Source organism: Malaclemys terrapin, chromosome 13 (assembly GCF_027887155.1).
Source record: "Malaclemys terrapin pileata isolate rMalTer1 chromosome 13, rMalTer1.hap1, whole genome shotgun sequence".
Taxonomy (NCBI): domain Eukaryota; kingdom Metazoa; phylum Chordata; order Testudines; family Emydidae; genus Malaclemys; species Malaclemys terrapin.
Window position 1 is genome coordinate 26,720,891 of NC_071517.1, and position 20,809 is coordinate 26,741,699.

The following is a 20,809-nucleotide window of genomic DNA, read 5'->3' on the forward strand; positions in this document are numbered from 1 at the left end:
CTCCGTGGAAAATTTCCAAGGTTAAGTGAAGCTAAGATAAAGGAAGGTGTCTTTGTTGGTCCTCAGATTGGTGAACTTCTTCAAGATGATGCATTTGACCATGCACTGCGTGGCAAGGAAAAGATGGCATGGAAAGCCTTCCAGTTAGTGGCAATACATTTTCTCAGAAACAACAAGGCAGACAACTACAGATTGTTGGTGGAAAACCTCCTCAAGGCATACAAAAGCCTTGGTTGCAACATGTCACTAAAGTTACATTTTTTGCACTCTCATCCAAATTTTTTTCCACCGAACTGCGGAGCAGTGAGCGATGAGCACGGCGAGCGATTTCACCAGGACATTGCAACAATGGTGAAACGCTATCAGGGCAAATGGAGCCCATCAATGCTTGCAGACTATTGCTGGACAGTGACAAGAGATGCTCTGTTTAATGAATACAAGAGACAAGCCAAGAAGCGCCAAGTAGACACTGAATAGGACTAAACTATGTACATAATAGTTTTTTGCCTTTTGTTTCATAATAAATTTTATTTATATAACCCTTTTGCTGATTTTTAAAGTGTTACATAAACAGGACAGGTGAAATATTATCATGTAAAGCAACCATAAACACATGAAAAGACCTAGGTTTACAATTTATGATTAAAACTCTACTATCTACACAATATACATAGACATAAAATGTAAAAACTTAAATATCTTAGAAGCAGTAGCCAATCAGTTGTTTTAATTGTCATATTTGAATTCAGCACATCAAAATACATAATAAATAGCACATTTTATCTCTGAAGCAGACGACTTCTCAAAAATTGTAGACCAGTGTTACTCATTTGAAATTACCTAAATTCTGCATGAAGCACAATAACCATTTGTGCAAAATGGGCGAACAATTGAACATGCATTTTTGGGTGGGCAGTTTTGAAAATCAGGTCTATCATGTGCAGTCATTTTCAGCACCATTTACATAGGTTTTGTTTCTAAACTCAAGATGAAAATAAGGATGAATTAAAAGGAGAAATTAATGTGTGAGCATGTCAAGTGATATGGAACAGGACATCTGAGCAGAAACCAGTGAGCACCCATTTTCCTTTAACATTTTATTTCTTTCGTGCCTGTTTCTGATGCATTTTGTAATTATTGGAGATGCTCAATAAATTACACCAAACTCCTAACGTGCCAGTAGTGTTACAGGTCTACTGCAACTCAGAGGCAAGTGGTACAGTGCTTTGGCAGCCAGGTGTTGTGGGCATTAGCCCTGGTGGATCACAGTAACCACTCAGACACTTGGCAAGTGAAAGGCAATTTTATTAGGGTTGGCAGGAAAGGGGAAATACCTCAGGTACAGAGGCTTAAATGGTTACACTCCAAATTGAGCAATAGTGGTAAATGTTTGGGTCCCTGGGACAGTCCAACTGAGAGTCAGGATTCTTCAGGCCTAGTGGCTGGGGTGCTCTCTCCAGTCCAGTCTTTATTCAAGTAAAAAGAAGCTTGAGGTTTTCCAAGACAGGCTGTTATTGTCTCTGATTGGGGCTGCTCTGCACTGGCTCTCCACCCAGCCCTTGCGCTGTTCCCCCATAAGTCCCACACAGACCCACACCCATCTGTCACATCCAGCAGCCACAGCCGGTTCCACACATAGCTCTGCACATAGTTTCTGGGGTGTTCCTCTTTGCATTCAGCTTCTCTGCAGCTCCTGGCTAGCCACGCAGCCACCACTTCCAAACAGAGTTTGGCCACTTCTGTTTGAGGACGTTTCCCCTTACCTGGCCACAGGAAGGGGAAGTGGGAGGGAGCTAATGCTGCTTAGCCAACGGTTCTCAAACTTTTTGTATTGGTGACCCCTTTTGAACACCAAGCCTCTGACTGCGTCCCCCCTTAGAAATTAAAAACACATTTTTTTATATTTAACATTATGTTAAATACTAAATTTAAACCCTATGGCTTAAAATGAATTTACCTTTTCTCATTGCTTTTAAATTAAGACTAAAGCACATTTTTATCAAATTATATAAGTGGAAAAGTTATTTTTAAGTAGAATTTTATTTTAATACTTGACAGCAATTAATGACCTGAAGCATCGAAAAATCAGTGAGATGGATGATGCTGTTTATTTGATACAAGAAGTTTTATGGTTGGTGTTGTTTTAGAAAGGGCGCATCTGATGTCGTCCTTCACATCAAGCTGGTTTTGAGATTCCGTCTTTATTGTGAGAAGGCTGGAGAATCCACTCTCCCATTGGGTATTCACTTGCAACTGAGCACCAGAACTGGTTTGGAGGCAGCTGTGTGAATTTTTCTTTCACTTTATCATCATTGATCATGTCGACAAACTGTTCCTGTGCATGAATATCGTCAGTTGGTAATTGGTCAGCTGTCACACTGAAAGGGTTCTTCACCAGAATGAAGTGCTTCTGGTAGCGCTGGGAAGTAGTGTGAGAACTCTTCATGAAGGGCTCTCAAATGTTCACTGATTGCTGATTTGAGAGCACTATCAATGTTAACTTCCTCCTCCTCACTGAACGGGGAAAATGTCGGAAATATGCCGTATCTGTCTGTGTCCAGCTTCCTGCACCACAGATCCAACTTCATCTGGAAGGCTTTGATTTTATTAGTCAGGTCTATTAATGTTGAATGTTTTCCCTGAAGTGACAGATTGAGATCATTAAGGCTACCAAAGATATCAAGTAGGTATGCCAAGCAGAGAAGCCATTTCTTGTCACTGAACATTTTGTTCAGCTCTTGTTTCTGTTTTTGCAGAAAAAACTCTGCCATCTCTTCATGAAGTATAAAAACATGCTTTAATGCATGTCCCCTAGAAAGCCATCAGACTTGAGTGTGGAAAAGTAGAACTTCATATTCACCACCTATTTCATTGCAGAGCTCTTGAAAGAGACGACTATTCAGAGCATGAGCTTTAATGTAGTTCACTGCTCGTATAACAACATCCACCACAGCATTAAGGCATATTGGCAATGTCTTTGCAGGTAGGACTTGATGATGGATTCCACAATGAGTGACAATCACATTAGGTGAGACACAATTTACCTTCTGCTGAAATCCAGACCGTGCACCCATCATTGCTGGAGCACCATCGGTACAGATACCACAAAGATTTTTCCATTCAATGTCATTGCTTTCGAAAAAGGCATTTACCTTATTGAAAATGTCCTATACTGTTGTGGTTGTTTCAAGTTGTTCATAGAATAAGAACTCATCCTTAACATCTCCGGCATTCACGTACCGTAAGAATGCTATCAGTTCTGCGTAGTGAGTAACATCAGTAGTTTCATCAAGTTGCAGGCTGAACATACTGAAAGCAGAGTATTTAATTTCGTGCACAACTTGTTTTTTGATATCTTCAGACATCTCACATATTCTGCGTTTCACAGTATCATGAGACATGGAAAGCATATTCAGTTTTTTGCAGTACCATTGCCATCCATAAGTGCCATAAGGGGTCTGGGCTCGCAGCCATGTGTTTCGGTCGGGGCTCACAGGGGTCGGGGCTCACAACTTGGGGCTGCACGCTAGGGTCGGGGCTTACGACCCCACACACAAAAGGGTCACGACCCCCAGTTTGAGAACTAATGTGCTTAGCTGACCCATCACGATGTATTTACTTTTCTAGCTCAAGTAAAGCTTCTCTTCAGGAAAAAAAACTGAAAAATTCTACAGACAGAGAACATCTCCATAGTACGCACTACTCACCAAACCCCTATCTGGATTGCAATGATTTATTGTCCAGCCTGGTAATCGTATCTTCTTCTGAGCAATTTCAGTGTTTCCACTGATGGTTCAAGTGCATTGGCTTGGATGTTATCACTTTCATCATTGTCATATAGCTGTTTCTAACTAACTCAAGTTGGTGACCATACCCTTAAGAGGGCATAGTGGTGGAGCCTGCCATGATACGCTTTCTGGTATTTTTCCATGATGCAGAAGAAAATACATCTGCCACTTTGTGAGAGGAAAATAGGATAGGGATAATGGAACAATAGAGCCAGCAGGGAGCAATGTCGGTGTTGGAGCTTCCCAGCATACTGTCTTTAGAACTCCATCTCCATGTTGCCACACAGCAACAAAAGTACAAGATCCAGCACCAGGGAACAGAATGAGCTGACAACATGTGTGTGGGAGTTTTTCACCTCTGAATTAGATGAAAAAAAAAGGTTGATTTCTCTGCTGTTGGTCAATACTAGCCGTGGATCTGATCCAACCAATTGATATTGCACCCAGGTAAAAGTAGGTCCAGCAGAAACAGAAGGAGCAGGTACAGATGAACCAGGATGAACAGGAGCAGAAACAGGGCTCAGGGGACAGTATATCAGAGCAAGTGCATCCTACTGTGATACAGTGAACCAGTGCAAGCAATGAAAACAAGTACCCATGGGAGATCCAGCAAACACTTGCCAAGAGCAGAGCAAGTGTACAGCATAGAATCATAGAATCACAGAAGATTAGGGTTGGAAGAGATCTCAGAAGGTCATCTAGTCCAACCCCCTGCTCAAAGCAGGACCAACCACAATTAAATCATCCCAACCAGGGCTTTGTCAAGCTGGGACTTAATAACCTCTAAGGTTGGAGATTCCCTAGGTAACCCATTCCAGTGCTTCACCTCTCTCCTAGTGAAATAGGTTTTCCTAATATCCAACTAAACCTCCCCCACTGCAATTTGAGACCATTGCTCCTTGTTCTGTCATCTGCCACCACTGAGAACAGTCTAGACCCATCCTCTTTGGAACCCCCCTTCAGGTAGCTGAAGGCTGCTATCAAACCCCCCTCACTCTTCTCTTCTGCACACTAAATAAGCCCAGTTCCCTCAGCCTCTCCTCATAAGTCATGCGCCACAGCTCCCTAATCATTTTTGTTGCCCTCTGCTGGACTCTCTCCAATTTGTCCACATCCTTTCTGTAGTGGGGGGCCCAAAATGCAATACTCCAGATGTGGCCTCACCAGTGCCGAATAGAGGGGAATAATCACCTTCCCCGATCTACTGGCAATGCTCCTACTAATGCAGCCCAATATGCCATTAGCCTTCTTGGCAACAAGGGCACACTGTTGATTCATATCCAGCTTCTCGTCCATTGTAATCTCCAGGTCCTTTTCTGCAGAACTGCCGCTTAGCCAGTCGGTCCCCAGCCTGTAGCAGTGCATGGGATTCTTCTGTCCAAAGTGCAGGACTCTGCCCTTGTCCTTGCCGAACCTCATCAGATTTCTTTTGGCTCAGTCCTCCAATTTGTCTAGGTCCCTCAGGACCCTATCCCTACCCTCCAGTGTATCTACCACTCCTTCCAGCTTAGTGTCATCCACAAACTTGCTGAGGGTGCAATCCATCCCATCATCCAGATCATTAATGAAGATGTTGAACAAAACCGGCCTTAGGACAGACCCCTGGGGCACTCTGCTTGATATCAGCTGCCAACTAGACATCAAGCCATTGATCACTACCTGTTGAGCCCAATGATCTAGCCAGCTTTCTATCCACCTTATAGTCCATTCATCCAGTCCATATTTCTTTAACTTGCTGGCAAGAATACTGTGGGAGACCATATCAAAAGCTTTGCTAAAGTCAAGGTACAGTAACTCCTCACTTAACATTGTAGTTATATTCCTGAAAAATGCAACTTTAAGTGAAATTATGTTAAGCAAATCCAATTTCCCCATAAGAATGAATGTAAATGGGGGGGTTAGGGTCCAGGGAATTTTTTTTTGCCATACTCTACAGTACAGTACTATATTTGGGAGGTGCCCCCACTTTATCCCCCACAGGCACAGCCCACTGGCACTGGAGACAATGAACCAAGGGGAAACAGAGGCACAGAAAGATTAAGTGACTTCTCCACCATCACACAGCAGGGAAGCAATTGTGCTGGAATTAGAACCTTGGTTTCTTGATGCTTAGCCCTATCACCTGTTCTCTGAACCACACTGTGCTTAGTATGGTGAGAGAATTCCTCAGTGGAGATTGTCACGTTATCTGATTAAAATATGAGCATATAGATCATTGTTGCAACCACTGTTATATATTTGCAACAGATCTTGTACAAAATGTGGCATGTAAGATGTCTATGAAAACATTATGATTTGCTGGTTATGATTATGCTATCTGTATATCTTTATCATTTTTGTATTTAAAGTTATGAATATTGGCTTTATACCTGGATTTCAAATGTTTGCTCCTGGGGTAACGCCCACAAGATAGTTAGCCAGCACAGCTTGGAGGAACTATTCAAGTTAAGTGGCTCATCAAGAGACACTTGACTGACAATGGACTATGGGAGACACCCATCTACACTGAAGGGACTGTCCTGCAAACATGCTGTTTGAGTTACAGGTAATGGCTTCTACTGTATCCAAACCTTCATGCATGGACATGTGACTTGCCCACATGACTCCAAATGCTATCTTGTCACCTGTAATTTTCCACTAGCTGTGCTGAGGCCTTTGATTGAAACAATGGATTTCCCTCCACGTGGCAGAAAATATAAAAGGCCCCAGAAACTCCTCCATTTTGCCTCTTTCCTGCTCAAAACTCTGAAATATGTACTATACTAATGGGAGCACTCTTACAAATGGACTGAGGACCTTCCAATGATGATTTGGAAGCAGCCAGAGACTTGACTTAAGCCAGGAGTTTATTCCATCACTGCTACAAGCCTGAACCAAGAACCTTGCATTTATTGTATGTATTTGATTCTTTTAACCAATTTTAACTCTGATCTTTCTTTCTTTCTTTCTTTCTTTCTTTCTTTCTTTCTTTCTTTCTTTCTTTCAACCTTTAGATTTTAGATACTAAAGGATTGGCATCAGCATGATTTTTGGGTAAGTCCTATGTTATATATTGACCTGGGAGTGTGGCTGGTCCTTTGGGATCAGAAGAACCTTTTATTTGAAGAGACTGGTTTTAAAGAACCACCCATCTCTTAAGTCTAGTGTTTTTGGTGGTAATACAAGAACTGGAATGCCTGAGGAAACTGCCTTTATGACTTCTTGTTAGCCAGTTTGGTGAAACAGAAGTTTACTTTTGTTGCTGGTTTGGTATATCCTATGCGGGATTAGCCACCAGTCTTCAGGGGGGTTCTGCCCTATTTCTCAGCAGTTAGTCCTGAATTTGGCACTCTCAGTTGTGGCCCAAGAAGGCACGGTTACAGAGGTGTGCAACTGTACGCTGCCCTCAGCATGGGCCACAAGATCTGCACTCAGGTGTATATTAAATGGGTACAAAGGGCACAAACTGCATGTGGTTGATCAGTAAATGTTTTCAGGACATCTTGTGAACAAGAGGTTGGGTGCAACAAAGATGAGTGTTACTGGCTTGCGCAATAAAATATCACTGTACAGGCAGCTTTTTGTGCAGTCATGAGTAAAGGCCAGTAACAGCACTGCATGTTGTTAGCCCGGGGATCATACTGCACAAGCCATGATGCTCACTGTACAGAAGTGCTCTGCACTGTGATAATACTGCTCTCTGCTATTAACAGGATTTGTAGTAACCCTGGCCCAGGCACTAGCCCGTGCAGCTGTGATGCAGCAGCATATAATGTTGTCCTGGAGAGAGAAACAGCCAGTGAGAAGGCAGCTCGAGCTGGGGAGGGGGCTCAGAATCCACCCAAAGGGGGCAGTTGGAAAAAGCTGTTAGAGAAAGAGAAGAATCAAGATGCTGAGCTAGGGATGAACTGGTGCTGAGGGCGACGGGAGAGCTGAGCTAGGGATGAACTGGTGCTGAGGAGCGGCGAACAGCAGAGGCTAACAGCGGGAGTTTGCCTGGGAGCTATCTGAGAGGAGGTACGCTAAGTGATGTATTAGGGGGGCTGTGTTGGTGAGTATCTGAGTGTCTGCTGCTGGGACAGTTGGTCAGTTTGACCGTGTGCTTGATTGCTTGCTTGTTTGTTTGAAAGTGTGAATTGGGAGTGCTTTGTTCCAGGTGGGCCTTGAGTGGGCCTGACTGGTATATAAGGGCAGTCAGCAGCGAACCAGCTGAGCGGCGAACAGCAGAGGCTAACAGCGGGAGTTTGCCTGGGAGCTCGCTTGGGGAGAGCGCACTGAGGCTTTCATCTGCAGGTTTCTCTGAGTAGTTCCTGCAGCAGTTGAGGAAGTTCTTAATAGGACGGTGATATGGAAGGTGAGCGATCAGCTATTGTAACCTGCACAGGTTGTGCCATGTTTGTCTTTCTTCCACAGGACAGAAGCGACTTTGTCTGTACAAAGTGCAAGCTGGTCTCCATATTGGAAGAGAAGGTTCGAGGGCTGGAGAAACAAATATCGAATCTGCGTTGCATAAGGGAAAATTAAGATTTCCTGGACAGACGTCAGGAGATGCTTCTATGACCACAATGTTCTGAAGATTCAGAGCAAGCACAGCAGGGACAGAAGGATTGTGAAGAGGTTTGGCAGCATGTGAACTCCAGAAGGAGAAAGAGGAGCGTCCATGCACCAGCAATGGAGGTGAGCAATCGTTTCCATGTTCTCTCTACAGGTACTAATGCGGAGAGTGGACTAGATGACCCATCTGAGGGAAGGGAGCAGAAGGAGACTCCACCGATTGGAAGGCAAAAGATGCACTGTCCTAGGGATGGGGGTTCCACGACCACCACTCCCAATAGGAGGAGGAGGGTGGTGGTGGTCGGGGACTCCCTTCTCAGGGGGACTGAGTCATCTATCTGCCGCCCCGACCGGAAAAACCGAGAGGTCTGCTGCTTGCCAGGAGCTAGGATACATGATGTGACGGTGAGACTGCCAAGACTCATCAAGCCCTCAGATCGCTACCCCTTCCTGCTTCTCCACTTGGGCACCAATGATACTGCCAAGAATGACCTTGAGCGGATCACTGCAGACTACGTGGCTCTGGGAAGAAGAATAAAGGAGTTTGAGGTGCAAGTGGTGTTCTCGTCCATCCTCCCTGTGCAAGGAAAAGGCCGGGGTAGAGACCGTCGAATCGTGGAAGTCAACGAATGGCTACGCAGGTGGTGTCGGAGAGAAGGCTTTGGATTCTTCGACCATGGGATGGTGTTCCAAGAAGGAGGAGTGCTAGGCAGAGACGGGCTCCACCTAACGAAGAGAGGGAAGAGCATCTTCGCCAGCAGGCTGGCTAACCTAGTGAGGAGGGCTAGGTTCACCGGGGGAAGGAGACCAAAGCCCTGAGGTAAGTGGGGAAATGGGATCCTGGGAGGAAGCACAAGCAGGAGAGTGCAAGAGGGGAGGACTCCTGTCTCATGCTGAGAAAGAGGGACGATCGATGAGTTATCTTAAGTGCCTATACACAAATGCAAGGAGCCTGGGAAACAAGCAGGGAGAACTGGAAGTCCTGGCACAGTCAGGGAACTATGATGCGATTGGAATAACAGAGAGTTGGTGGGATAACTCACATGACTGGAGTACTGTCATGGATGGATATAAAATGTTCAGGAAGGACAGGCAGGGCAGAAAAGGTGGAGGAGTTGTGTTGTATGTAAGAGAGGAGTATGACTGCTCAGAGCTCCGGTATGAAACTGCAGAAAAACCTGAGAGTCTCTGGATAAAGTTGAGAAGTGTGAGCAACAAGGGTGATGTCGTGGTTGGAGTCTGCTATAGACCACCAGACCAGGGGGATGAGGTGGACGAGGCTTTCTTCTGGCAACTAGCAGAAATTGCTAGATCGCAGGCCCTGGTTCTCATGGGAGACTTTAATCACCCTGATATCTGCTGGGAGAGCAATACAGTGGTGCACAGACAATCCAGGAAGTTTTTGGAAAGTGTAGGGGACAATTTCCTGGTGCAAGTGCTGGAGGAACCAACTAGGGGCAGAGCTTTTCTTGACCTGCTGCTCACAAACAGGGAAGAATTAGTAGGGGAAGCAAAAGTGGATGGGAACCTGGGAGGCAGTGACCATGAGATGGTCGAGTTCAGGATCCTGACACAAGGAAGAAAGGAGAGCAGCAGAATACGGACCCTGGACTTCAGAAAAGCAGACTTTGACTCCCTCAGGGAACAGATGGGCAGGATCCCCTGGGAGAATAACATGAAGGGCAAAGGGGTCCAAGAGAGCTGGCTGTATTTTAAACAGCCGTTATTGCGGTTGCAGGAACAAACCATCCCAATGTGTAGAAAGAATAGTAAATATGGCAGGTGACCAGCTTGGCTAAACAGTGAAATCCTTGCTGATCTTAAACGCAAAAAAGAAGCTTACAAGAAGTGGAAGATTGGACAAATGACCAGGGAGGAGTCTAAAAATATTGCTCAGGCATGCAGGAGTGAAATCAGGAAGGCCAAATCACACTTGGAGTTGCAGTTAGCAAGAGATGTTAAGAGTAACAAGAATGGTTTCTTCAGGTATGTTAGCAACAAGAAGAAAATCAAGGAAAGTGTGGGCCCCTTACTGAATGAGGGAGACAACCTAGTGACCGAGGATGTGGAAAAAGCTAATGTACTCAGTGATTTTTTTTGCCTCTGTCTTCACGAACAAGGTCAGCTCCCAGATTGCTGCACTGGGCAGTACAGCATGGGGAGAAGGTGACCAGCCCTCTGTGGAGAAAGAAGTGGTTCAGAACTATTTAGAAAAACTGGACAGGCACAAGTCCATGGGGCCGGATGCGCTGCATCCGAGGGTGCTAAAGGAGTTGGTGGGTGAGATTGCAGAGCTATTAGCCATTATTTTTGAAAACTCATGGCGATCGGGGGAGGTCCCAGATGACTGGAAAAAGGCTAATGTAGTGCCTATCTTTAAAAAAGGGAAGAAGGAGGATCCGGGGAACTACAGGCCAGTCAGCCTTACCTCAGTCCCTGGAAAAATCATGGAGCAGGTCCTCAAGGACTTAATTATGAAACACTTAGAGGAGAGGAAAGTGATCAGGAACAGTCAGCATGGATTCACCAAGGGGAAGTCGTGCCTGACTAACCTAATTGCCTTCTATGATGAGATAACTGGCTCTGTGGATGAGGGGAAAGCAGTGGATGTGTTATTCCTTGACTTTAGAAAAGGTTTTGATACGGTCTCCCACAGTATTCTTGCCGCCAAGTTAAAGAAGTATGGGCTGGATGAATGGACCGTAAGGTGGATAGAAAGCTGGCTAGATCGTCGGGCTCAATGGGTAGTGATCAATGGCTCCATGTCTAGTTGGCAGCCGGTTTCAAGCGGAGTGCCCCAAGGGTCGGTCCTGGGGCCGGTTTTGTTTAATATCTTTATTAATGATCTGGAGGATGGTGTGGACTGCACTCTCAGCAAGTTTGCAGATGACACTAAACTAGGAGGCGTGGTAGAAACACTAGAGGGTAGGGATCGGATACAGAGGAAGCTAGACAAATTAGAGGATTGGGCCAAAAAAACCTGATGAGGTACAACAAGGACAAGTGCAGAGTCCCGCACTTAGGACGGAAGAATCCCATGCACTGCTACAGACTAGGCACCGAATGGCTAGGTAGCAGTTCTGCAGAAAAGGACCTAGGGGTTACAGTGGACGAGAAGCTGGATATGAGTCAACAGTGTGCTCTTGTTGCCAAGAAGGCTAACGGCATTTTGGGCTGTATAAGTAGGGGCATTGCCAGCAGATTGAGGAACGTGATCGTTCCCCTTTATTCGACATTGGTGAGGCCTCATCTGGAATACTGTGTCCAGTTTTGGGCCCCACACTACAAGAAGGATGTGGAAAAATTGGAAAGAGTCCAACGGAGGGCAACAAAAATGATTAGGGGTCTGGAGCACATGACTTATGAGGAGAGGCTGAGGGAACTGGGATTGTTTAGTGTCCAGAAGAGAAGAATGAGGGGGGATTTGATAGCAGCCTTCAACTACCTGAAGGGGGGTTCCAAAGAGGATGGAGCTTGGCTGTTCTCAGTGGTGTCAGATGACAGAACAAGGAGCAATGGTCTCAAGTTGCAGTGGGGGAGGTCCAGGTTGGATATTAGGAAAAACTATTTCACTAGGAGGGTGGTGAAACACTGGAATGCGTTACCTAGGGAGGTGGTGGAGTCTCCTTCCTTGGAGGTTTTTAAGGCCCGGCTTGACAAAGCCCTGGCTGGGATGATTTAGTTGGGAATTGGTCCTGCTTTGAGCAGGGGGTTGGACTAGGTCTATGTCTACACTACGAGAGTAGTTCAATTTTACTTAAATCGAATTTTTGGAATCGATATTGCAAAGTCAAACGTGTGTGTCCACACTAAGGACAGTAATTCGACTTTGTGAGTCCACACTAACGGGGAAAGCGTCGACATTGGAAGCGGTGCACTGTGGGTGCACTGTGGGCAGCTATCCCACAGTTCCTGCAGTCACCGCTGCCCATTGGAATTCTGGGTGGAGCCGCAAATGCCTTCTGGGTAAAAAAAATGTGTCCAGGGTGCTTTGGGGTAACTGTCGTCATCCGTCCATCACTCCCGCCCTCCCTCCCTGAAAGCGCCGGCGGGAAATCAGTTCGCGCACTTTTCTAGTCAGTGACAGCGCGGATGCCACAGCACTGCGAGCATGGAGCACGCTGCGACCATCGCTGCAGTTGTGGCCGCTCTCAACGCCTCGCAGCTTATCATCCACCTTTCCCTGAGGCAGATGCAGATAAGTCAGGCGAGGAGGCTATGGCACCGCGGTGAGGGCCTGAAGTCTGAGAGTAGCACAGACCTCTCAGAAAGCACGGGACCCAGCGCCGAGGACATCACGGTGGCAATGGGTCATGTTGATGCCGTGGAACGGCGATTCTGGGCATGGGAAACAAGCACTGAGTGGTGGGACCGCATAGTGCTGCAGGTCTGGGATGAATCCCAGTGGCTGCGAAACTTTCGCATGCGGAAGTGAACTTTCCTTGAACTTTGTGAGATGCTGTCCCCTGCCCTGAAGCACAATGACACCCGGATGCGAGCAGCCTTGACTGTCCAGAAGCGAGTGGCCATAGCCCTCTGGAAGCTTGCAACGCCAGACAGCTACTGGTCAGTTGCCAACCAGTTTGGCGTGGGCAGATCTACTGTGGAGGTTGTTGTGATGCAAGTAGCCAAGGCAATCGTTGATGTACTGCTGTCAAAGGTAGTGACCCTGGGAAACGTGGAGGCGATCATAGATGGCTTTGCAGCGATGGGATTCCCAAACTGCGGTGGGGCCATAGATGGAACTCACATCCCTATCCTGGCACCGGACCACCAGGCCAGCCAGTACATTAACAGAAAGGGCTACTTTTCCATGGTGCTGCAAGCACTGGTGGACCACAGGGGACGTTTTACCAACATCTACGTTGGATGGCCGGGCAAGGTTCATGACGCTCGTGTTTTCAGGAACTCTGGTCTGTTTAGACGGCTGCAGCAAGGTATTTACTTCCCGGAACACAAAATAACTGTTGGGGATGTGGAGATGCCTATAGTGATCCTCGGGGACCCAGCCTACCCGCTAATGCCCTGGCTCATGAAGCCCTGTACTGGTGCCCTGGACAGTGAAAAAGAACTCTTCAACTACCGGCTGAGCAAGTGCAGAATGGTGGTGGAGTGTGCTTTTGGCCGTCTCAAGGGGAGATGGAGAAGCTTACTGACTCGCTGTGATCTCAGCGAAACTAATATCCCCATTGTTATAGCAGCTTGCTGTGTGCTCCACAATCTCTGTGACAGCAAGGGGGAGACCTTTATGGCGGGGTGGGAGGTTGAGGCAAATAGCCTGGCTTCTGATTACGCACAGCCAGACAGCCGGGCGATTAGAAGAGACCAGTGGGACGCGCTGTGCATCCGGGAGGCTTTGAAAGCTAGGTTCCTGAGTGAGCAGGGTAACCTGTGACTTTTAAGTTTGTGTACAGAGAAGCTGAACCTGCCCCCGTTTCTTTACCCAGTTAATGTTGACTATCCTCTCCAGTTACATACCCCCTTCACCCCCTTCCAACACACGTTTCGAAATAAAATCAGTTCTACTTTGTTAATGAACACCGTTTTCTTTATTACTGTTTTCGCGGGAATTTTTTAAACTGGGATGCAGACTGTGGTGGGGAGCGGGTGTAGTGTAGTGACACAAATGAAGCTTCTAAACTCAAGGATTGACAGGCTCCGCTGTGGGGGGCTGGTTGTTTCAACGGAGCCTGTCACCCCTCCTGATCGGGACTGTGTGTATGGGGGGGCTATGTGACTTTGTGGCAGGGGGAGGAGGGTTACAGATCTCCTGCTGCGTGGCTCTGTGATCCTGCATAAGGACCGCCGCTTAAGATCTGTAACTGCCCTCCCCCGCCACAAAGTCACAGAGCAACCCACCCCCCACCACATAACATGAAAACCACCTCACAGACTGACCAGAGTAACTAGTCACTGCACTGTGTATGTGCCCTGCTGCTGTACCTGCCCCCGCCTATGTACTCTGCCAAAGGTGACTGTCCTGTCCAATTACCAACCCCCTTTCCCCTCCTCCTCCAAAAGAACATGATGGAAACAGTAGTTAACAGAAACGTATTTTTTATTATCAACTACACATGGAACTGGGAGGTGAAACTTGGACGGGGGCTTGTGTCAGGCGGGAAGGAAAGAACTTGTCAAATTTTGGGGAATGAGAGCCTTCTACTACTAGAGCTCTCTGCAGGGGTGGAGTGAGAGTTAGCACGGACTCTGCCGCCCCTCCTTCTTTGGACTTTGGGTGAGGTGGGTATGGGACTTGGTGGCGAGGGAGGGCGGTTAGAGATAGACTGCAGCGGGGCTCTGTCCTCCTGCCTCCGTTCCTGCAGAACATCCACAAGGCGCCGGAGCGTGTCCGTTTGCTCCCTCAGTAGTCCAAGCAGCGTTTGAGTCGCCTGCTGATCTTCCTGCCGCCACCTCTCCTCCCGATCCATGTTTGCTTGGTGCATTTGGGACAAGTTCTCCCACCACTGGGTCTGCTGTGCTGCCTGGGCTCGGGAGCAGGCCATAAGCTCCGAGAACATGTCCTCCCGTGTCCTCTTCTTCCTACGCCTAATCTGCGCTAGCCTCTGGGAGTGTGATGCCAGGCTAGGTTGTGAGACAGTCGCAGATGTGGCTGTGGGAATGGGAAAAAGGGAGTGAATTCCTCAGAAAGATAAATGTAGTTGTGAACAAAGAACATAGTCTTTCTCTGTGAACAAGACCATGCACAGCACCTATCACATGCGCACTCAGCACAAGGTCGAATTCTTGGCCTTCGCATTCAGTGCCTGGGGTCTTGCACAGCACATTTGAGAAGCGGGGCAGGACAACGGAATTTCTGTTGCAGGCAGACATGGTAAGCCGTAGACTTGTGGCAGCTTAAAACTTTAATATTACAAATGGCCTCATTTCACATTGAAAGCAATGTCAGTCCCTGCTGCCAGCAATCCGGCAAGCAGGAACTCTGCCCCTGTCCCACCCCCTCGCGGCTGTCCCCAGGAACGATCCCTGTAGGCTGCCCCTCTCCCGCCTCCACCGCATGGCTGCAAACCAGCGGTTACAGTTCTGTAAAGGAACGGGCAAGCAGTCCCAACACTAACATTCCCCTACCTAATTCAAAGCAGGTCACCATGAGCGACATCACCCTCATGAGGATCTCTGACAGTGAGAAAGAGAGAATGCTCCGGGAAAGCCTCCAAAGACCAGGGCCGTATGCCACCCTGCTGTGCAGAGCAATGATTCCCGAGTACTTGATTGTCTCGTGGTGCGGCAACGTGTCATACTATGGAGGACCCAATAAGGCCGCTCTCCCCAGAAACCTGATGCAATGGCTTTCCAATTACCTCCAGGAGAGCTTCCTCGAGATGTCCCAGGAGGATTTCTGCTCTATCCCCGGACATTTAGACCGCATTTTACTCTAGCTGCAGTAGCAGTGACTAAACAGTAGAGCGGCTTGAGCAGGACAATCATGCAAAACCGGACATTGTTAGATTTTTTTTCAATAGTTGCACTGCCCATGACTGAACCGTTAAGCGCCTAGGGCAAACTAATCATGAGAAACCCATTTTTGTTATTGTTAATATTCCTGTTCTGTTAAAAATAAATGTTTAGATGTTTACAACACTTACTGGCTGATCCTTCCCCAGATTCTGTGTCCGGGGTAACGGCTGGGGACGGTTGGTAGGGGATCTCTGTAAGGGTGATGAAGAGATCCTGGCTGTCGGGGAAATCAGCGTTGTGAGCGCTGTCGACTGCCTCGTCCTCCTCATCTCCTTCCTCATCTTCCCCGTCCGCTAACATGTCCGAGGAACCGGCCGTGGACAATATCCCATCCTCAGAGTCCACGGTCAGTGGTGGGGTAGTGGTGGCGGCCGCACCTAGGATGGAATGCAGTGCCTCGTAGAAACGGGATGTCTGGGGATGGGATCCGGAGCGTCCGTTTGCCTCTTTGGTCTTCTGGTAGCCTTGTCTCAGCTCCTTGATTTTTACGCGGCACTGCGTTGCATCCCGGCTGTATCCTCTCTCTGACATGTCTTTAGAGATCTTCTCGTAGATCTTTGCATTCCGTTTCTTGGAGCGCAGCTCGGAAAGCACGGACTCATCGCCCCACACAGCGATCAGATCCAAGACTTCCCGATCAGTCCATGCTGGGGCCCTCTTTCTATTCTGAGATTGCAAGGCCATCACTGCTGGAGAGCTCTGCATCGTTGCCAGTGCTGCTGAGCTCACCATGATGTCCAGACAGGAAATGAGATTCAAACTGGCCAGACAGGAAAAGGAATTCAAATTCAAATTTTCCTGGGGCTTTTCCTGTGTGGCTGGTCAGAGCATCTGAGCTCGTACTGCTGTCCAGAGCGTCAATAGAGTGGTGCACTGTGGGATAGCTCCCGGAGCTATTAGCGTCGATTTCCATCCACACCTAGCCTAATTCGACATGGCCATGTCGAATTTAGCGCTACTCCCCTCGTCGGGGAGGAGTACAGAAGTCGAATTAAAGAGACCTCTATGTCGAACTAAATAGCTTCGCGGTGTGGACGGGTGCAGGGTTAATTCGATGTAACGGCGCTAAATTCGACATAAACGCCTAGTGTAGACCAGGCCTAGATGACCTCTTGAGGTCCCTTCCAACCCTGATATTCTATGATTCTATGATTCTATGACGGTGAGGTGATAAAATACCAGAACAGAAGAATAAAAGCAGGGGCCTGGGAAGTGAGAAGGAGGGAAGAAGGACAATAGGAAAGGTTTCAGGTCAGGAGAAGCAGGAAAAAACAGACCCAGGTATATGAGCAGACACTATTAGCGAAAGGAAGTAGAGGGAAATAAAATCTACAGACATACTGGACAGAGAGTACCAAGGAAATATAATTGGTCAAAAAGGGAAGTGATCAAAAGCTGTGTCAGATGAAAACAGACCATGAAAACAGTAAATGAGAAGCCCCCCCCTCAAAGGACCTGAAGTATGTGAGCAGAGAGAATGACTTTGAACATCATTGAAGGAATAAAGGTGCAAAATGCACAAATGAGGGTGCACCAGTTGAAGAAACCCGCTTGTGGATAAACCCAGTGAAAAGAGGCACAACCACAGAAACATCGAATCTAATGGGCACTTCAAGCCAAAGAGAACCAAAAAACAGGACAGCAAGAATGGAGCTGAAAAGTTGATTCTTCTCTGAAGTGACAGAGTCTATTGTTCAATAATCTTTTTGTTTTTAAAAATAACAATGTATTTGGTATTAACTGCACAGAGTAAAGATGAGTATCATATGCAAGCTCGCAAAGGTTAATGTGTTGGTAACATAGTTTATTATTATTATAAGTAGTAAGTACTTTGCAATGTTCTATATTATTTATGCTTCTGAAACTTTTTTGGGGGTTTCCCTTATAAAGTTCTAAAAATTTAAAATGATCCCTTTTGTCTTGGTTTTCCTCTGCCTCTCCCCATAGTTAGCATAGCCTAACCTAGCTGGGTGACTGCAGAGTCTCATCATCAAAAGTCCAGTGCCAACAAGGGTTGGGTTTGTTTGTGATTTTGCCTCCATTTTTTTCTTTGCATGCAGCTGCCCACTAATGACTGTGAGGCTCAGGGATGAAGAGAATGAATTGAAGAGGGACATTTGTTCCATGTTCACTCCAATTAGTTCCATAGCAATTTTGCCCAATATGTTTCCTTTTAGCATGTGGGATTCTCTGAGTCTGAGTAATTTACTCTATGAGTTTCAATTTTTACTCATTATATTAGAGTTCAGTAAATGTAGTGATCCCAAAACTGACCTAGGGATAATTTGCTGAACCCAAAGCACTCAGGATTTTTTCAGTCCTAATCCCTGTTCAAAATACAAGCAAAGGTTTCCATATCATTACCTAAATAAGTCTCGCTCTCTTCTGCAGCTATTCAATGGAAACATCTGATCAATTATTCAAGAAGGGATTAAGAAGATTAAAGTATTAAAGCATAAAAGAAAACATCATACTTACTTGTGGGGTGAAGTGATTCTTCTCAGAGCACTCTGAATCATCGCGCCAAATATCTGTTGAATTCTCTTCTGTTTGCCAGATTCCCTGGTCCAAGCAGACTCTGTATACATTTCCTGCACTTCCTGAAAGTAAACAGAGCCTCAGTCTGAAAGGTCAAGACATATATTTCATTTTTCATGTGCTTTACAAATTTCATCCTTTCAGCAAAGCTAGGGAAACCCCATTAGAGAAATCTTTGCTTTGGCCTTTGATGATTCTTTATAATGTCTATTTGGGAGAAAATCATAGAAACTTAGTTTATGAATATATTATCAAAAGAAATTCCCATAATTTACCCAGTATTTTCAAAAAGCAAATATAGTGAGTACATCAAAAAGATAAAATTACATTTCAGATCATTCTTTCTTCATCCTTTAGATTCTTAATCTGAACACTTCCTATTACATACAGACAATACATTTCATACCACCACCAGAACTCTGGGCAAAGAAGATGATTTAGTAATTAAATAACTATCCTCTCATGCTCTGGCACATCAGCTTATGGTGCCTTATCACAGAATGTAGGGCCCGGTCCTCAGCTGGTGTGAAATGGTGTAGCTCCATTGGCACAGGGCAGTGTGGGGAGCAGGAGGTCTGGTTGAAGGAGGTGCAGGGCAGTGTGGGGAGCAGGAGGCCTGGCTGAGGGAGGTGCAGGGTAGTGTGGGGAGCAGGAGGCCTGGCTGAAGGAGGTGCAGGGCAGTGTGGGGAGCAGGAGGCCTGGCTGAAGGAGGTGCAGGGCAGTGTGGGGAGCAGGAGGCCTGGCTGAAGGAGGTGCAGGGCAGTGTGGGGAGCAGGAGGCCTGGCTGAAGGAGGTGCAGGGCAGTGTGGGGAGCAGGAGGCCTGGCTGAGGAAAGTGCAGGGCAGTGTGGGGAGCAGGAGGCCTGGCTGAAGGAGGTGCAGGGCAATCTGGGGAGCAGGAGGCCTGGCTGAGGGAGGCGCAGGGCAGTGTGGGGAGCAGGAGGCCTGGCTGAGGAAAGTGCAGGGCAGTGTGGGGAGCAGGAGGCCTGGCTGAAGGAGGTGCAGGGCAATCTGGGGAGCAGGAGGCCTGGCTGAGGGAGGCGCAGGGCAGTGTGGGGAGCAGGAGGCCTGGCTGAAGGAGGTGCAGGGCAATCTGGGGAGCAGGAGGCCTGGCTGAGGGAGGCGCAGGGCAGTGTGGGGAGCCGGAGGCCTGGCTGAGGGAGGTGCAGGGCAGTGTGGGGAGCAGGAGGCCTGGCTGAAGGAGGTGCAGGGCAGTGTGGGGAGCAGGAGGCCTGGCTGAGGGAGGTGCAGGGCAGTGTGGGGAGCAGGAGGCCTGGCTGAGGGAGGTGCAGGGCAGTGTGGGGAGCAGGAGGCCTGGCTGAGGGAGGTGCAGGGCAGTGTGGGGAGCAGGAGGCCTGGCTGAGGGAGGTGCAGGGCAGTGTGGGGAGCAGGAGGCCTGGCTGAGGGAGGTGCAGGGCAGTGTGGGGAGCAGGGGGCCTGGCTGAGGAAGGCTATGATGTTGTTTAATTAAAATATAACCATGAAATCATTATTGCTACAACAGTTATATAATTGCAATTAATCTTATCCGAAGCGTAACACATGGCCAGAAGGGGTTAAACAGCTTGCAGGCTAACCAACCCAAAGCCAACATTTAAAGACACGTTAGAAAGGGAAATTAGGGCCATTCTATTGCTAGGTAGGCTAGAACTTTGAAATGCAGATGTATATTGTTAGAAGTTAGAAGTAATACTAATTGTGTGTATTAGGGCTGTCAATTAATCGCAGTTAACTCATGTGATTAAAAAAATTAATCATGATTAAAAAAAATAATCACACTGTTAAACAATAGAATATCAATTGAAATTTATTAAATATTTTGGATGTTTTTCTACATTTTTATATATATTGTATTCTGTGTTGTAATTGAAATCAAAGTATATATTATTTTTATTACAAATATTTGCCCTGCAAAAATGATAAAAGAAATAATATTTTTCAATACACCTCATACAAGTACAATCTCTTTGTCGTGAAAGTGCAACTTACAAATGTAGATTTTTTTGTTACATAACTGCACTCAAAAACAAAACAATGTAAAACTTCAGAGCCTACAAGTCCACTCAGTCCTACATCCTGTTCAAGTTTATTTACATTTATGGGAGAAAATGCTGCCCGCTTCTTATTTACAATATCACCTAAAAGTGAGAACAGATGTTTGCATGGCACTTTTGTAGCTGGCATTGCAAGGTATTTACCTGCCAGATATGGTAAATATTCATATGCCCCTTCATGCTTTGGCCACCATTCCAGAGGACATGCTTCCATGCTGATGATGCTTGTTAAAAAATAATGTGTTAATTAAATTTGTGACTGAACTTCTTGGGGGAGAACTGTATGTCCTCTGCTGTTTTACCTGCATTCTGCCATATATTTCATGTTATAGCAGTCTCGGATGATAACCAAGCACATGTGCATTTTAAGAACACTTTCACTGCAGATTTGACAAAACGCAAAGAAGGTACCAATGTGAGA

At 46.7% G+C, this 20,809-nt stretch overlaps 2 protein-coding genes across 2 annotated transcripts in view; both read right to left on the bottom strand.

Annotated features, from left to right (window-relative positions):
• Positions 1-20,809, bottom strand: part of GLP2R (glucagon like peptide 2 receptor) — a 122,343-nt gene that overhangs the window by 75,277 nt on the left and 26,257 nt on the right. Inside the window, exon 4 of the mRNA XM_054046695.1 lies at positions 18,272-18,397. Coding sequence (XP_053902670.1) covers positions 18,272-18,397 — 126 coding nt within the window. The remainder of the gene's footprint in view (positions 1-18,271; positions 18,398-20,809) is intronic.
• Positions 14,362-16,532, bottom strand: LOC128847296 (uncharacterized). The gene is made up of 2 exons (XM_054046696.1): positions 15,926-16,532; positions 14,362-14,931 (listed from the first exon to the last, which is right to left on the bottom strand). Exons 1-2 carry the CDS (start codon positions 16,527-16,529, stop codon positions 14,456-14,458), a joined length of 1,080 nt encoding a protein of 359 aa, XP_053902671.1. The 5' UTR covers positions 16,530-16,532; the 3' UTR covers positions 14,362-14,455.